The sequence below is a fragment of the Cloeon dipterum genome, chromosome 4, assembly GCF_949628265.1.
Source record: "Cloeon dipterum chromosome 4, ieCloDipt1.1, whole genome shotgun sequence".
Taxonomy (NCBI): domain Eukaryota; kingdom Metazoa; phylum Arthropoda; class Insecta; order Ephemeroptera; family Baetidae; genus Cloeon; species Cloeon dipterum.
Genome location: NC_088789.1, coordinates 20587041 through 20604381, shown reverse-complemented (window position 1 = coordinate 20604381; position 17341 = coordinate 20587041). Strand labels below are relative to the sequence as shown.

General features: G+C 40.0%; 1 protein-coding gene and 2 long non-coding RNA genes across 3 annotated transcripts; 1 reads left to right on the top strand and 2 right to left on the bottom strand.

The window, feature by feature from the left end:
* The first annotated feature begins 64 nt into the window (after nt 1–64).
* On the top strand, nt 65–16140 carry LOC135942799 (maltase A3-like). Its single transcript, XM_065489112.1, has 9 exons — nt 65–234; nt 295–434; nt 495–835; nt 7630–7997; nt 10596–10794; nt 13542–13797; nt 14095–14290; nt 14351–14494; nt 15998–16140. The coding sequence occupies exons 1-9, from the start codon at nt 218–220 to the stop codon at nt 16080–16082; spliced, it is 1746 nt and encodes a 581-aa protein (XP_065345184.1). The 5' UTR covers nt 65–217; the 3' UTR covers nt 16083–16140.
* Nucleotides 2599–5171, bottom strand: LOC135944249 (uncharacterized). Its single transcript, XR_010575296.1, has 2 exons — nt 2975–5171; nt 2599–2889 (listed from the first exon to the last, which is right to left on the bottom strand). It is a non-coding gene; the product is annotated as an uncharacterized LOC135944249 (long non-coding RNA).
* On the bottom strand, nt 6034–6578 carry LOC135943424 (uncharacterized). Its single transcript, XR_010575195.1, has 2 exons — nt 6410–6578; nt 6034–6324 (listed from the first exon to the last, which is right to left on the bottom strand). It is a non-coding gene; the product is annotated as an uncharacterized LOC135943424 (long non-coding RNA).
* Nucleotides 16141–17341: the final 1201 nt, after the last annotated feature.

Genomic DNA, 17341 nt, shown 5'->3' with positions numbered 1-17341 from the left:
TTGGCACGAAATTTGACTTCCAGATTTATGCCAGTTGCGTGAATTCAAACTCACTATTACACCTGACAGCATCTCACGTGTCGTCGAGATAAACAAGTTTGATTTATCATTCGGGAATTTTTAAGATATAGATCTCAGAGCTAAGAGTGCGCAAGCAGGTTACATAAAAAAATAAGCGCATCGTCAATCTTCAGTTTGAAGGTCGAGTCAAGGGAGAATGAAGCTGTTGACAAGGTACAGAGCTGAGATTTATTTTAATTTCCCGACACATTTCTAATCTAATAATTATTCAAGTTTTGTGTTGTTGGCAACTGCCTTGTTTGGGGTGGCTTGGGGGCAGGAGGACCCAAACTGGTACAAAACAGCCACATATTACCAAGTATATCCGCGCTCTCTGAAAGACACCAATGGCGACGGAATTGGCGACCTTAGAGGTTTCCTAATTTGAATCATAAATTAAAACTAGATATTAATTTTTCTGGGGTAAAATAAAGGCATCACAGAGAGTATTCCGTTTCTCAAGTCTCTCGGTGTGGACTGCATCTGGCTGTCGCCGATTTACAAGTCGCCGATGAAGGACTTCGGCTACGACATTGCCGACTTTTACACGATTGACCCGATATTCGGCACTTGGGAGGATTTTGAGGAGCTCCTGGCGACCATCAAGGCTGCCGGACTGCGGCTTCTGATGGACCTTATTCCTAACCACACGAGTAACGAGCACGAGTGGTTCATCAAGTCGGAGCAGGGTGTGCAACCCTACGTTGATTACTATGTGTGGAAGCCATCAAAAGGGATCGACGCGAATGGATCACAAATTCCCCCAAATAACTGGGTAAGTGAGAAAAAGGTTTTGCAATTTGCAACTGATCTATATATAAGATATGAAAATTTTAAATGAAATCTTTTATGGACGCTATTTAAAATTTAAGAAAGGAAAAAATAGAAAAAACGGCAGAAAATTTTATGAAATTTATATTGACGAATATAAAACGATGAAGCAATCAAAATTAAATTGAAAAAATAATTCACCATGGAAATCAAAGTCATAATCATAATATATGAAAACTTTTTTCGTCGTGGTGGAATGTAATTAAGAAGTCTTCTTGTGCCAAATAGAAATAATTTAACTTACCATTATTTGAATTATACCATTGGAAATGGCGTTCAATAGGTAAAAAAAGAAATAGAAAAACAAACAAAGTTTTCAATGTTGCAATTTCGCAGTTTGAGAGAGAAAAAATATTTAATTTTAATTCGTTTTTTTTTCATTTTTCGTACATATTTTTGTCTAAAACAACCGTCCAAATGCCTTCTAAAAAACGTCTAAATCATAGCTTAGAATGTGTCTATTTATGGCATATGATCAGCCCAAATATAGCATTACTTCTCGGTTTTTCTTTGTGTTTTTTCGGCAATATTAAGCGCCGCCTTCCTAATTTAATCTTATTTTGGGGACGTCACAAGCCACACGCCATCGATATAACATCAAGATTGTAGATGAGCTATTAATACATTTTCAAGCACTGTAAATAATGTGCAGATTTTGCTTATAATCAAATTTTAACATTAAAAAATCATTCTAAAACGCTTTGAATTCCGCCTGAAAAGCGTGACCCTCCTGATTTTTGTGAGGAGCCAACAATTGTAGGTATTGTTGTGCGTATTATTTGCTATTATGCTATGCGGTTTCGATACACCTGCTCCTGCTGGAAAATCCCTCTTGATGTCTTTTTGAATGTCGCGATGTGTGGGGCATAGCTGCTCTGCTGGTATGCAATGAAATTACTTTGAACATGAGGACGCCGCGCGGTCTATTCCCAGCATATACATATTTTATACATATAATATTATATTCTTGTTTATTCTTGCTTTAGTCATATATATACAATAAAATACAATAAATTATCGGGTCATACACAGCAAGAAAGGGCAAACACTACTATCGAAAAATTGCTAAAACGATCGATCACTATGGGGATATCACGCCGCACGGAGCCGCAAAATACCTTTTCTATCACTGATCACGTTCAATGCACACTTGTCAGAGGTGCTTCTTGCAGAGGGAGGGAAATTAAGCTACGGTGCAGTCCTTGAGTTCAGGTGGCAGGTCGTTCCACGGATGTACCTCTCTAGAGGAGAGGGAATTTTTAAAAGAGCAGTATTTCAAGAAATATTTAACTGCAAATCTCTTTAACAATTATGTACAAACTGATATTATTTTGTCTGGATATAGCCATGCAGAACCATAATAAAAAGATTACTTTGAAACTAAAGGAAAAAGCACGCTGGCCGAAAACACAGCTTTTGTAAAGGCTGCAGAGGCTGGTGGCGGTCGTTCGCAGCTTCCTCGCAGCTTCCTCGCAGCTTCCTCGCAGCTGCCGCCTCACTGTGAATACGCGCACGCTTGTAGCTTTGTGAATATGTCGATAGATCCTCCCTCGCACCCTTTGATAAATGTATAAGTATATTGATGGGCATGTGGATGTTCCATCTCTTGCGGCGATCGTCTTTAAAGGATAAAGAAGCGCTCTTTCCATTGATATGTTCACTGTATTGGATTATGGGGAATGGTCGAGATAAGTCAAACCCCACAAATTGTTGCAATGCCTTTATTGTATTTGCCGTAATTTAGTCTGAAATAATATAATAAATTCCATAAATGCATAGAAAAGAATGTTAAAACTAAACACATTAAAAAGGCAAAAGGCCATTGTCAATTATTAAAATATAATATATAAAAATGACAAGAATAAAATAATAACTCAATTAATATAACACAACACAATATATATATAATAACATAAGCTTACCCCTAAAAGGGAGTTGTCAGAGATTGGCAATATACAAACAGGGTAGTTCAATTATTCGTCAATTATAGGGTTCGTACTGTAATATGTACATACACGTCATTATAACTAACTAAATTCACAAACCACAAATAGTAATATTGTTCAGAGAGATAATCACTTACAAAGGGAGCTATGTGCTCAAGGTTAACGAACTCCTAAAATGTGCGGCCGAGGGAGCAATATTTGCTGCTACCGCACACGTTTATCGTCGAGTTTAGAATAACTCCTTATCAGGTTAACACGGATATACTCAGGCAGCCAGGGTAGGAGAGAGCGCCACCTTTCGGCAGCCACCATACAGCCCCCGGACTGAAGACTGGAAGTCGAGGAAGTACCATAACGGTCCGGAAGCTTTATCGTTCTGCCAAAACGAGTTGTTTGAGGTTGAGTCTTGGTTGGCGGTGGCTGAATTCGAACAGTTTTGCGTTGTGGGGCACTTGGCGCTGGGTTTGGTTTTCTGGCTGACGGTGTTTGGGGAGCAGCACACGAAGGACCTGGTTGAGGTTCATTAGCAGGCTCTGCAGGTCGATCTGGCGGCTGTTGCACGGCACGTTGCGGTGCGACAGGCGGCTGTACAGTTGGCTGCTGTGCGGCGGGCTGCGGCACGACAGGCTGCTGCACATCGGGTTGCTGTGCGGCAGGTTGCTGCACATTTTCTGCAGGCGTCAGTGTTATCCAAGGTGCTTCCTTCTGCTCTTTCGGCAAAATTGCTTCGATGAATGCAGGTTTTAAGCGGTCGATTGAAACGGTTTTTCGCTGTCCTTTGTAGTCAATAATAAAAGATTTCTCACCTCTTTGCAGTACTTTATGTGGACCAGAATACTGCGGTGTGAGAGGTGCACGCTGCTCACACCGGAGTAAAACGTGCGTGGAAATAGCGAGTTCAGGATGTACAAAAAATTTCTTCTTGGAATTATGCCATACTGGTTGCGGGCAAAGATGAGAGAGATGACTTTGAAGTCGCAGGAGCATTTCGGTCGGAGTCATCTGATTTTGAGGTTCAACGAAAAACTCTCCTGGCAAGCGAATACTTTCTCCGTAAACCATCTGGGCAGCCGAATAACCAAGGTCTTCCTTCAATGCTGAACGTAAGCCAAGAAGAACAGGTGCTAGCGCGGCTGACCAGGTCGTCGAATGGCACATCAGGGCGGCCTTCAGGGTGCGATGAAATCGCTCAATGAGGCCGTTGGACTGTGGATGATAAGCATTTGTATGGCGAATTTCTATACCTGCTTTCTCAGCAAACGTCTTGAAGGTTTTAGAAGTAAACTGTCTTCCTTGATCACAAATCAACTTGATTGGAAGACCAAATCTACTAATCCAGCCATCTTTGAGAGCACGTATGACCGCTTCGCTGGTGATAGAGGCAAGAGGGATTACTTCTGGCCAGCGTGTGAAACGGTCAATTAACGTCAGACAATAGCGGTTACCTTCAGAAGGCGGTAGAGGACCAATCAGATCTGCATGCAAAACAGAAAAGCGTTCTGAAATTATAGGAAATGGCTTAAATGGAGCTTGGTTATGGCGAGTTATCTTCGATTTTTGGCATTCCAAGCATGTGCGGGCCCAGTTTTTGCAGTCATTTTTCATTCCAGGCCAGACAAAACGTTGAATCACTAGCTTTACGGAGGCTTTCACTCCAGGATGAGCCAGTCGGTGCAGACCATCGAATGCTTCACGTCTAAATTTTTGTGGTAGAAAAGGGCGAGCAATTTCAGTCGTTGTATCACACCAAATCATCTCGTTAGAATCGGAGACAGGAAATTGTTTCAGACGTAGCGAGCTAGTTGGCAAAAGGTAGTCCTTAATTTCTGGGTCATCTTTCTGCGCGTTTGCTACTTCTAAAAAGGAAATGCTATTTTTGTTTGACGTCAGCGCGTCAACTCTGGAAAGGGCGTCGGCGACAATGTTCGCTTTCCCAGGTACATACCTGATGTCCGTGCAGAACTCACCAATAAACTGTAAGTGGCGAATCTGGCGAGGAGAACAGTCCGTTCTATTTTTCGTGAATGCAAATTCAAGGGCTTTCTGATCCGTATAAATGACAAACTCGTGTCCCTCCAGCAAGTAACGAAACTTCTTGACAGAATCGTAGATAGCCAATAACTCCCTGTCATAAGGAGCGTAGTTTCTCTCGGCGGCGCTGAGCTTCCTACTATGAAATCCAAGTGGTTGCCAGATATCATCGACAAGTTGTTGTACGACGGCGCCAAGAGCAAAATCAGAAGCGTCTGTTACCAAGGCAAGTGGAGCACTTTCTTTAGGGTGAGCGAGACAGACTGCTTTGGCGAGTTCAGTTTTACTCCTTTCAAACGCTTTCTTCGCTGCTTCATTCCACTTCACAGGTTCTTTCTTGCTTTTCCGAGGTACGTCGATCGCGGCTGCGGTCGTCACGCTGCTTCTTTCTACCGCGCTGCTCTTGGTTGTTGCGCGGGCTATCCACCTGCATAAGGTACATCATCTCAGTCATACGATTCACAGCAGCTTCCAGGGCAGCGAGGCGCTGTTCGCCCGGATTTCCTGAAGTGCGAAGCGCCGCGCACGACGGACCTGGTGCTGATGCAGCGGCTTCAGTGGCAGGTACGGCCTGTGGAGGTTGATACTGTCGCAGCACATCCGCTTTCTTAGCGGCCTCATCTATGTCAGGTTCAACTATAAGCACATGTCGCCATTCCGCAGGCATTGCAGCGCGCCAAATAGATAGAAGATCCGCTTTGAAAATCGGATTCGCCAATGTTGCCTCGTCTGCTGTTGCACGCAGACGGGCTAAAAATTCACTTGGTTTGAGGGATCCAAGAGGAATTTCCTTCATGCGCGCGCGGAGAGCTTCGTAATTTTGAGGTTTCAGATTCTCCAACAACGCAGCTTTTAATTGGGTATAGGGAGTGGCATCAGGCATCTTCCGCACTAAGTTTCCTGCAGCCTCAGGTAAGTCGTCAAAGTCCAATGCGGAAGCCAGCGTCAGGTATTTGTCAATCTCATCGACAATTTGGAATTGCTGGAATCTTCCTTCCAAAATGGTGAAGAATTTGTCCGCATGCTGAGATGAGTAAGTAGGAGGTTTGAAAAAGGTTGAACGACCCTCTCGTGGTGGCATTGCTTCGTTCGGCATGTTGAAATTTCAAGTACGTCGAGGGTCACCAAATATGGGGAATGGTCGAGATAAGTCAAACCCCACAAATTGTTGCAATGCCTTTATTGTATTTGCCGTAATTTAGTCTGAAATAATATAATAAATTCCATAAATGCATAGAAAAGAATGTTAAAACTAAACACATTAAAAAGGCAAAAGGCCATTGTCAATTATTAAAATATAATATATAAAAATGACAAGAATAAAATAATAACTCAATTAATATAACACAACACAATATATATATAATAACATAAGCTTACCCCTAAAAGGGAGTTGTCAGAGATTGGCAATATACAAACAGGGTAGTTCAATTATTCGTCAATTATAGGGTTCGTACTGTAATATGTACATACACGTCATTATAACTAACTAAATTCACAAACCACAAATAGTAATATTGTTCAGAGAGATAATCACTTACAAAGGGAGCTATGTGCTCAAGGTTAACGAACTCCTAAAATGTGCGGCCGAGGGAGCAATATTTGCTGCTACCGCACACGTTTATCGTCGAGTTTAGAATAACTCCTTATCAGGTTAACACGGATATACTCAGGCAGCCAGGGTAGGAGAGAGCGCCACCTTTCGGCAGCCACCATAGGATAAATAGTTCTGATTTACGCATGTAGACAGCTAATCTTAAGATTAGCTTTTAGTCGAAATGATGAGACCGATGAATTCACAATCAGATGAAGAAAATGATTATTATAATGATGTACAGATAAAATCCGACCGGAAATACCAGAACTGAGATAGTACAATATGTACAATAATAAGTATACAAATTCTTTTATGATAAAACTGATGGTTTTGGACTCAGTCCTTTGAATAAGGTGGCTGAGAAGAATTGTGACCGTCGCTGCACACACAAACAGGGTTCGCCAAACCCCGCATTTTTCCGGGAAAACCCACTGCATTGAACAAACTGTTTTTTGCGGGTTTTTCTGCAATTTTGCGCATTTTTCCGAAACACATGCATTCTTATAGAAAATAAAAAATTCTCATGACGGATGACCAAAAACAAGGATTTTTCAAAATCATGAAAATCAGTATTATTATAGCCACTGGTTTCCTCAAGAGGCTGAATATTTTAACTCTCAACGTAATTTTCCGAAATTCCAGACTCTTTTGGAGCGAAAATGGACTATTTTTGGGTTAAATTCGGAAAAAAGGGGAAACCCCCAAAACTGGTGGGTTTCCCAGCCGGTTTTTTTCGCAAAAAACCAGTGGTGCATTTTTGCGCATTGCAAAATTGGCGAACCCTGCTCACAAAGGCATAGAATCCAGTTTCCCGGTGAATGTTTCAGACTGAATCCTTGATAGGAAGGTGAATATAAAAATATCAGTTTTGGCGTTTCCAGTCCGCCAGCCTTTTTTTATTTATCGAGTTGATTAGAAAACTCTGAAATCAACGAGAATAAAAGTTTTGCAATTATTTATTCGAAGATACCGACCCTGAAAATGTCAACCTGCGATTTGTCCAAGTGGTGTCAGGAAAGCACATTTATAAGTAAAAAACTTTATCCTTTTGAAAGGGGGTGAAAAGTTTGTCAACTATTTATTAATTTCCTCTGGTAATCAACCCAACCATGAAAAATGAATGTGTTCCCTGCTTCAGAATTTAATTCGTACACTCGATTTCAGTTGAGTGCATTTGCTGGTTCAGCCTGGAAATGGAGTGATCAGCGGCAGATGTTTTATCTCCACCAATTCACCGTGGAGCAGCCCGATTTAAATTACCGAAACCCACTGGTCCTGGCCGAAATGCAGAACGTCTTTCGGTTTTGGCTCCAAATCGGCGTTGACGGATTCAGAATCGACGCCCCGGCTCACATTTGGGAGCATGAAGACTTTTTGGACGAGCCTCCCTCAAATGACCCGAACTGCCCTGCTCCCGACCAGTTCTGCGCTTTGAACCACACGTACGTCAAGGACCAGGAGGAGGTGTACGATATCCTCTATGCCTTCAGAACTGTCGTGGACGAATTTGAAGCAACAAGTGGAGAAATCAAGTAAGAATTAATCAGTTTTAACTCTGTTGGAGATTGCAAAATCTAAAAGCCTTTTGCTCTTCGAAAGGAATTCTAAATATATATATTGTATACGAATTGGGTTTGGAGAAAAAGCAGCAGAGAGCTTAATTGCATCCAAAAACTACAAAATGATCTAGTTTTAGTGATTGTCAAGCTCAGCGATATAAATCCCCTTTATTGCCTTTAATTTGTGTCTCACATACGACTATGTGTTCATCTAAACTTTATTTCATCCTATCTTAGCAGTGAAATTGTGAATCGCTAAACAAACAATCTGTGAGGAAAATGCGGAACACAACTATAATTTCTCTCTTCAGCTATTCGTTCCTCAAATGAACAATCGCTTTTCTTTTTTACCTGTTCTTTACCTTTTATCCAATAAGATTAAAGAAACATAAAGCCGTTTTTCACTACGGTTTTTGCCAGCCTTTTGTTGTTCACAATAAGGTGGGATTTTCTATAGACCGGTTGACTATTCCCGCTTGCGCGCGTGTTGCTCACCTGTGCACGCGTGCGCACGCGCGCGCGTGTGTGTGTATACCTGTATTTCTTCGTTTTAAACATTTTGCATTGGATATATACAGCAAAAAGTAGTAGTTTAATCAAGTTTTTTTTTGTCTAGTGTTTTTTATTTATTTACAACCAGCTTTGCCTCTACAACCTGCATCAATTGTAATTAAATTGGGACCGACAAACAGTTAAATTTAAAATTATTTCTCTAAAAATTGACAGGGCTAGTCAGTTTTGCTATTCGCAAAAATGCAGCAAAGGGTTTTTGCGCAAAAAACGCCATATTTTGGTTTTTCCACATTTTTTATTCAATATCACAAGAAAATTTAGCATTAAAGTGGATCGATACTGGGTGACAATTGCAAATTGTTTGAAATGTTGGATGCAATAAGCAGTTGATCGATAGTCCAATTGTTCTATAATTTTCATGAAAGGACCTTACTACAGTAAAATTCAAACTTTTCTCCAAAATTTACACCGCTTGACCAAGACCACATTTTCTTGGCAGCTTTCGATTCCTATCGTCAAGATCTATTCAAAAGTGTACTACAGTTTTTGGGGAAACTCCTTGTTTTGAAATATAAAATCAGATTTCAATTAGGGCGACAGACGTTGAAATGCATGCTAACTTTAAAGCCACTTTTCTAAAAAATGTACAGCTACTTATTATTATTATGTTTGTTTATTCTCACCATAAAAGTGTAAATACATGTTAAAAAACCGGAATGGGCCCGCGGTCAGGAGGTGAATTAAGCTGCACTAGAATCACTCACTTGGAAGGAAACTGTGCCGCCGAACAGTCATTCAATGGGGGTTGAGCAGCATTCCAAAAAGCGACGACTCGATAATCAAACACACACTGGCCGAGTTCGGTGCGCGCTGATGGCTGCTGCAGTCGCTGCTATTTAATTTTGGCTTAAAATGAATTCTAAAGAAACGAGTTCATGGATTTTGAAACTTACACTGAATGCTACGAAAAAATCGTTGTATTTTCGCATTTTGCAAGTATATATGCCAATACTCATTACCCCAATTAACAATAACTTGTCACAGCCCTGTTGCTCAATTTCGGTGAGCCTGTTTTGTCTCGCATTGTTTAGGCATGCTCTGGAGTGGCAGGTTTTTGAGCAGTTCGGGGATCTAACTTAATAGTGACTCGAAATGCTCAAATAGCTCAACGGGCTGGGAAACGCACTGACGCCTACTCGTCACTATAGCTGGTTTTCGTAGCATTTCAGTGACAAATGTCAAGCGTTCATTCAATCAAAGACCTCGGTGCGAGGAGGCGAAAATATGGCCACATTGGGCTCCTCTGCGGCCATTCGGGCCCCAAACTATCCACCAGGTGGTTTTATAGGGAAATAGTAAGCTCATAGTCCAATGGGATGTTTGTGCTATACTGAGCAGGGGCTTAAAATACACAATAAATAATAAAAAAAATTCTCTCCTGAAAAATTTATCATTGCAAACAGATTCGGATTCCCCGTGAAATTTCATTCACCAGAATATTCCGGCACACCCAGATAATTTTTATCTGGTCAGTTTCCACGACCTGCGATACCTATGCTCAACGTTTCGCATGAAACACCTGCGCTCTTTTCATTGTAGGGGCACAACAATAGAACACCGGGGAGAGAAGATATATAAATATATTACGTATATTTTTTTCGAGTTGAGCTCAAATATGCGGATTCCTTTTTGGTACATACATGCGATTTATGGAAGACCATAATTTAGAGATTTACTGTAGACTGAAATATATTCACAACAATTATAATCATCCAGATAGCGTGAAACGAGAGTAGATTGTGACAGCGGCGATTTTCCAGTATATAGCTGCTAACAAATGAAACACAAATTCAACTCTTTGTCGGAAGTTAATGGAGCAACCGGGCCCACAGCAATTTATTCAATATGTTTTTGATAAAGAACAAATAGAAGATAAAACCAATTAAACTTCATCTCAACCTTGTGCACAATAATTACTTTTGATTATTTCTCACACAAAAATTCACCCTCCTTACTGAGTGCAAGAAGATAATTTAATTAAATGGTTTGATTTCCCAGGGTTCTAATGAGCGAGGCATCAGGAGATTTGGGATTGACAATGCGGTACTACGGTAATGACACGCACAGCATTATCCACTTCCCATTCAACTTCTACCTGATTTGGGAAATTAACAACTCAACAAACGCACCCAGCATCGAAGCTGCTATTCTGCGCTGGTTGGAGGCAATGCCAGTCGGTCGAACGGCAAATTACGTTGTAAGTGAATTTTACAAGATTACTCCACCACGCACGGCCAATGCATATACCGCCCACCAACGCATAATCGAGGATTGCCTCTGTTGTGGTTCACCTCAAACAGTTTGTTGTCAGAATTATTATGTATAAGTAATCTAAATCAACTGTCAATCAAAAAGTTGTAAGAAGTTCTTATGTTGACTGCCACTGGGTTGTGGGTGGCGCTCTCTCCTCCGCTGGCACCCTGAATATATTAGTTGCAACCTGAGATAGTCACTCTAAACTCGAAAATTGACGTGTCCGGTTTAGCAGCAAGTTTTGCTCCCCGCCATGTATCACAATCTAAAGCAGGTGCAATAGAGGGGGTCGACTTAAAAATATTCTGAATTCCACTGACAATGAGTGGCACAATGGCACTTCCTATGAGGGGGAATATTATTTGTGAAATAAGTTGCAGTCCATCTAAATAATTAAGGCATTTGAGGCATTGAGGACGAGTGCCAAAGGGTTTAGTAAATATTCCATCTATGGAATTTCATTCATTTTCATTTGGAAAAGCATAAAAGATCCTATATATAGGATCTTTACCGAGCCGACTATTACATAAATATAGCCGGTATGTCCTCCTCGTCGGTCAACGCAAGCAGATGTTGCGCTAGTTGCATACGCCGACAGGTAGTCCCCATAAACCTTTCCAGCGGTTTTACATAGTGACAAAATAACGTCTGGCATTCATACAAATCAGAGGATAATAAAAATGAGAAATTGCTACGCTATACGTAACCTAAATAACAATCAGGTGGGTGTATACGGTAGAAGTGATTTAATAGAAATTGCGTTCTGCAATCTGCACTGGATATCGTCTGTTTCGCGCACACATGGATAAATTCAAGAATTTTAGAGACAGAACAAATTTGTAGATAATATACTTTGTCTCCTTAAATTAAATTGGTATTTAGCTCTTATATTAATCGCTTAAAATTTGTTCAGAAAATACATAAGAAATGCAAGAATTTTTCTGCTTTCAGTGCAGAGTTGGTTCGGTCGCATTGTTTAAGCATCCTCAGGAGTCTCAAGGAAATGTTTGAGCATTTCGAGTCACTAAATTAACCATCGTCATATCTGACAATTAGGCTATTGCAAATTTAGATCTCCGAAATACTCAAGCTCTACTAGCTGGGACGCACGTGGGATCGTCTCATTCTGTTAATTCTTTCGTATCAATATTTAAAACATCAAGAATTGACGAATTTTCTTGCTAAAAACCTAATATAATTTTACTCAGTAGCACAAACTGTATCGAAGCGGATATTTCACAATCAAACCCGGCGGTCTCCTTGAATTATTTAGAGAACTGGTATTTTGTTAACACCACAGCTACAGAGTAAATAATAATGTCAAAACGCTCGTTTCACACCACTTATATGAGCCACGGACGGGTTTGACGGCACTATATAAACTTTTGGTTCAATTCAATATAGTTCACAGACCCCCAACAGTACATTATGATTCCTTTACAAAATTTTCATTGAAATATTCCCCCAACCAATCATAAATAGCTTTGAGCTGAATAGTGTGCAGCGTATATGGTCCTCTAAATCACTTGTCAACACGACAAACATTTTTCAGTGATAATAGATAATAATACAAATATCTATATTCTATATAGCGAGAAGGGATGACTAATAGTTAATATAAAGAAGCATATCCAGTAGAGCGCATTCCAGAAAGGTTTTTCTGTTCCTGTCCTAACCTGTTCCGGGAAAAAATTTCCTGTCCTGTCCTGTTCCTGTTTCCAAATTTGGATTTCCGGTCCTGTCCTGTTCCTGTTTTTTAACTACATTTAACAAATTGATGTTTCAATAATTTTTATACCTGTTTTTTGTTTGCTTTTAATTATTGGAAACTTCCATTTTGACAGATTTTCAAAGTTTTTGAATTGTTTCTGTAGAAATATAATTCCTAATTCCCCTCTATGAACTAAACGGAAAAATACTATGCACCCTGCACAGAATTTAATATCCAACAAAGTATATTTCGAAAAATGCTTAAAATGAAAAAATGCAGAAAGCCCCGAAAATATGTTATTATTGATACAATAGATTGTTTCGGTAAAAAGCTTGTTTGTTCAAACACCACTGACTATAATTAAAGAGTTGTGCTTTTTAAGAAAAATTTCAGAACAAAATTGTAAAAGCCGTGGATAATTTTCAGCTAAATCTTTAGTTACATGAAAGAAAGTAAACGTTGTAAAGCAGTATCAAAATGAATAGTTATGCTATCTTTAAATGAGATAAATTTGATATAAAAGATCAAGAATGGCATTGTTTTGAAGCAAAATTAATTCCTGTCTTGTCCAGTTCTTGAAAAATATTTTCCTGTCCTGCCGGATTCCTGTTTCCTGTTTCCATTTCCTGTCTTTGAATACGCTGTAATATCCAGGCTTATGGCAACACGGGGGAAAGGTTCTCGGGAGAGAGGCTCTTTATTTGCCCCATACACTGTCGTATATCCAGACAAATCTTTTTATTTGTCTGTTTCCTATGCAAAAAAACGCAAAAAATCACCATTCTTAAAAATCGCAAACTTTGAATCACTGTAAAAGGGGCAATTTTTTTAATTTAGACCTGAAATTGCCAGGTGAGATGAAGGTGTACACTATCGAATATAATTATGCTATGAAAATTAAATTTGATGCTGTCAATATCATGCACCCCCTCTTCGGAAAAACACTTTCGGATCTCTCTAAATTCAAATTTTTATTTCAGCTTGGAAATCACGATAATGGTCGTTTGGCCTCAAGAGTTGGACGGGAATTCGCAATGACAAACCAAATGATTGCTTTCCTCCTACCTGGAGCAATGATTTCGTACATGGGTGAAGAACTAAACATGGAAAACACATTCGTGAGCTGGGAACAGACGCAGGATCCTCAGGGATGCAATGCTGGTCCTGAGTTATACACGCTATTTTCGAGGGATCCAGAGCGAACACCTTATCAGTGGGATGATTCGGCATTTTCTGGTATGATATCTTGAAATTCAAGAAATAATAAGTGTTGGTATTTCATAGAGGGGGATATTTTTGATTTGATAATGATGAAATTAAAATTGTAATGTAATTCAATATTTTGTTGGGACCAAAATAATTTATATAATTTTGCAGACTCGCTGCCTCAAATTCAAATTAATTATTTTTCCACAGGTCGAAAGTCTGAAATATTAAGCATAATTTGGTGGTCTCACTAAACAAAATACAAAACCATGAGATGACATTTTTAAATAAAATTAATTGTCTTTTAATTTTATTGCATAATTATAGGTTTTACAAATGGATCTTCAACATGGTTGCCTGTTAACGAGAATTACGTTAATGTGAATGTTGCTGCCGAAGAACTGGCCACTCTTAGTCCGCTTAAAATATATCGCCGACTTGCAGAAACTAGGAAATTCGAATCTGTGAAAACGGGCTCATTTGATTTACGCGTTGTAAACGATGACGTGCTCGCTTTCACAAGGTTATTAATTAGCTTGGTTTAATTTTATGCGACTGTCGACCGTTTTCTTTGATTTAACAGAAAACTGCCAGGTGAAGTTAGTTTCCTTGTTCTTGCCAATACAGCGTACAACACGGTGACGGTTGACGTTTCTGCGCTTTTCCCTTCCTTGCCATCAAGCGTCACTGTTTTCACTGCCTCTGAGAATTCAGCAATTCAAGAAGGGTTAGTGCGCTTTACCTTTTTGTTCTAATGCATTGCCAAAATTCAGCCCTGACTCGAAAAGAGGGTGAGAAAAAAATGATAATATTAGTTTTTGCACATCATTTGCACGATTTACCTTTTTTGACAGATGTATACCATTTGCCCGATGACGCACAATGCATATTTACTTTTTGTCCTGATGCGTAACGATCTGTGAAATATTTTTCGTGCGCGCTTTGTGGATGTAGCGAAACGTGCTGGCGGTATGCGCGCGGAAAGAGCTAAAATTGTATATATAGAAGAACACAACACATCACGCAAGTTGACGAAGGCCACAGTGTCATAAAAGATAGAAAATAGATAAGTCCCACAACAAGGATTTCAGAAATGATGAAGCGATGAAGCGTAATAACATCTTTTGAGATTTGAGGTTCGTCAACCGACAAGTAAATACAAATAAATGCTGCTGCACCTGTCACTGGCGACTGTCGAGATATTATATCGAGATTGAGAATTGGGATAAAGTTTTATAAATTAGTAAAAGTGCCACTGGTTTCACCAAAAGACAACCAATTATTCTAAAACAAACCGCAATTTTCCAAAATTTTTGACACTTCTTTTAGCGCGAAATATGACCTTTTCGGGGGTTAAATTCGGGGAAAAACTCCTCCAACTCAGTTTATGCGCCAAAAACCAGTGGTGCATTTTTGCGTAGTGCAAAATTGATGAACCCTCAACCAGTGGCTTATTTTATTTTGATTTTATAACGTTCCTATTTTTGGTCATCCAGCATGAGAATTTTTTATTTTCAAGAAAAATGCATTTGTTTCGGTAAAATGCGCAAAATTGCGGAAAACCCAGCAAAAACAGTTTTTAGCCATGGAGTGGGGTTTCCCGGAAAATGCAATTTTTGCGAACCTTGCAAGCAATAATATAAAAAATAAGTCACTGTCTCCAGTCTCCACCAACCTATTTTTAAAAGTGAGCACTCTTGCGAGGCGTACAATTTACATATTGTTATTTACTGACAAAAAATAGCTAATTTTAAAAGTAAAGTAGAAATTTGAAAAATTACGAATCTGGAAAAGAGCGGTCGAGAGGGGGACTAAACAGGGACAAGGATAAGAGCTAACAGGGACGGGACAGGAACGAACCCGAGAGAAAAAAATGGGATGGACAGGGTTATTTTTTCTGGGACGGGACCAAAAACCCGTCCCGGTTCCTCTCTGTAGGATAAACTCGTTATATAGTATAATAATATAAGAACATATCGCTCCATCAACTTTTTTCCAATTTATCTGCTGCTATTGACCGATTTTGCGCCTTCTCATGGTTCATTAAACCCGCAGAATTTCGTTCATCACAATCCCCAAATGCACAAGAAAACACGCACAAATGGAGGAGCCCGCGCTTATTCCAGAGCCCATTTGTCACGCCATCCACAAAGCGCGAACGAAAAACATCAACTAAATTTCCTCACATCTAATTTTCGAGAAAATTTAATATTCAAAATTTAATCTACAGGGACACCGTGTCAACCTCTGCAATTATACTTCCTTCGAGGGGAGGATTGGTCCTCAGCTTTATCGCAGTGGATAGAATGATTTGAATGTGAATGCTATAACCATTATGTATGCGATGCGAAAATAAAAGAATCAGATATTTCCGTAAAAGCTAAAATTTATTCACTAAACCATAAATTTGTAATTGCGGAGGACTGGAGGTGTCGTTTTCGAGAGGGAGAGGCGGAGGCGGGAGAGCGCGCGCATACCAAGACGTTTAGGTTCTTGACTCAAGAACAATAATATGCTGTGACTAAAGAGAGGGAGTAACCAGTTATAACCAATCAGCGCGCTCGCCAACGTTAAGTAACTTCTCGCCCGAGAGAGCATGATATAAAAATAATTGTTTTTCAGGTTTCGTGTTTTCCCGAAAATAATTAGAACAATGTCCCGGGACTAGGCCAAACCCGAGAAATCATTTTCGGGAAAAGGTAAACTCAGGACAAAAAAAAATAATCCCAATGGACCGCTCTATATATAGACAACTTTCTTTATTCACTTTAGGGGTGCCAGACTTCCGTGTTAAATTTTCAGTCCCAAACCCGGAGATCTCCTGTTGAAACCCGGAGAGTGGCAGCCCTAATTCACTTTATATTTTGAAGGGCTCTTGTTACCACGACTTCAGGACAAAATGCGACCGTGAAATTCGCGTTCGAAAAGGGCATCATTTTCTCTGGGAACTGCAGTCCGTCCGTTCCTTTGAGCCACCGCAGCCGCTCCTTCACCGTTTGCTGCAAGTAGCCGTAAACTTAAATCTTATGGTGGAGCCATGCCAGCTTGCTGTTGCTGGCTTGGCTCATGGCTGGCATCTGATCTGGTTGGTCTGCCTCAACCGAGAACGCTGAGAGCGCTATACGAAAACCGAAAAATCGATTGGACCCAGCACGAAAATTGCGAAGATAAAGTGCATTTTCGGAGGTTAGCCTGGGAACTTTGAGGCCAAGGATTTTTTCTAACCTCTCAGGAGGTTTATTAGTGTACCTATGCTATTTTAGCAAGTAATAAAGAATTTTCGCTATCAATAGTGCAATCAAATAGGTAATTAAATCGAAGGGAAATCAATAATAATAAACTATAAACTCAATACTTTGCAATATATATTAAATAACTTTTTTTGCTCTTTTTATCCCTGTCCTCTCGGACCGGGAAGGGCGCGCACTGCACTATATTAGTACGAATGCTGAAACCCGGGTCCCAATATAACACCGCGAACGGATAACATGGGCGCACCAGGCCGCACAGGGACCCAGCCCATTCAAGGGCCACTTTTGCCTCCCCGCACCGAGGACTTGAAACGCTTGACATT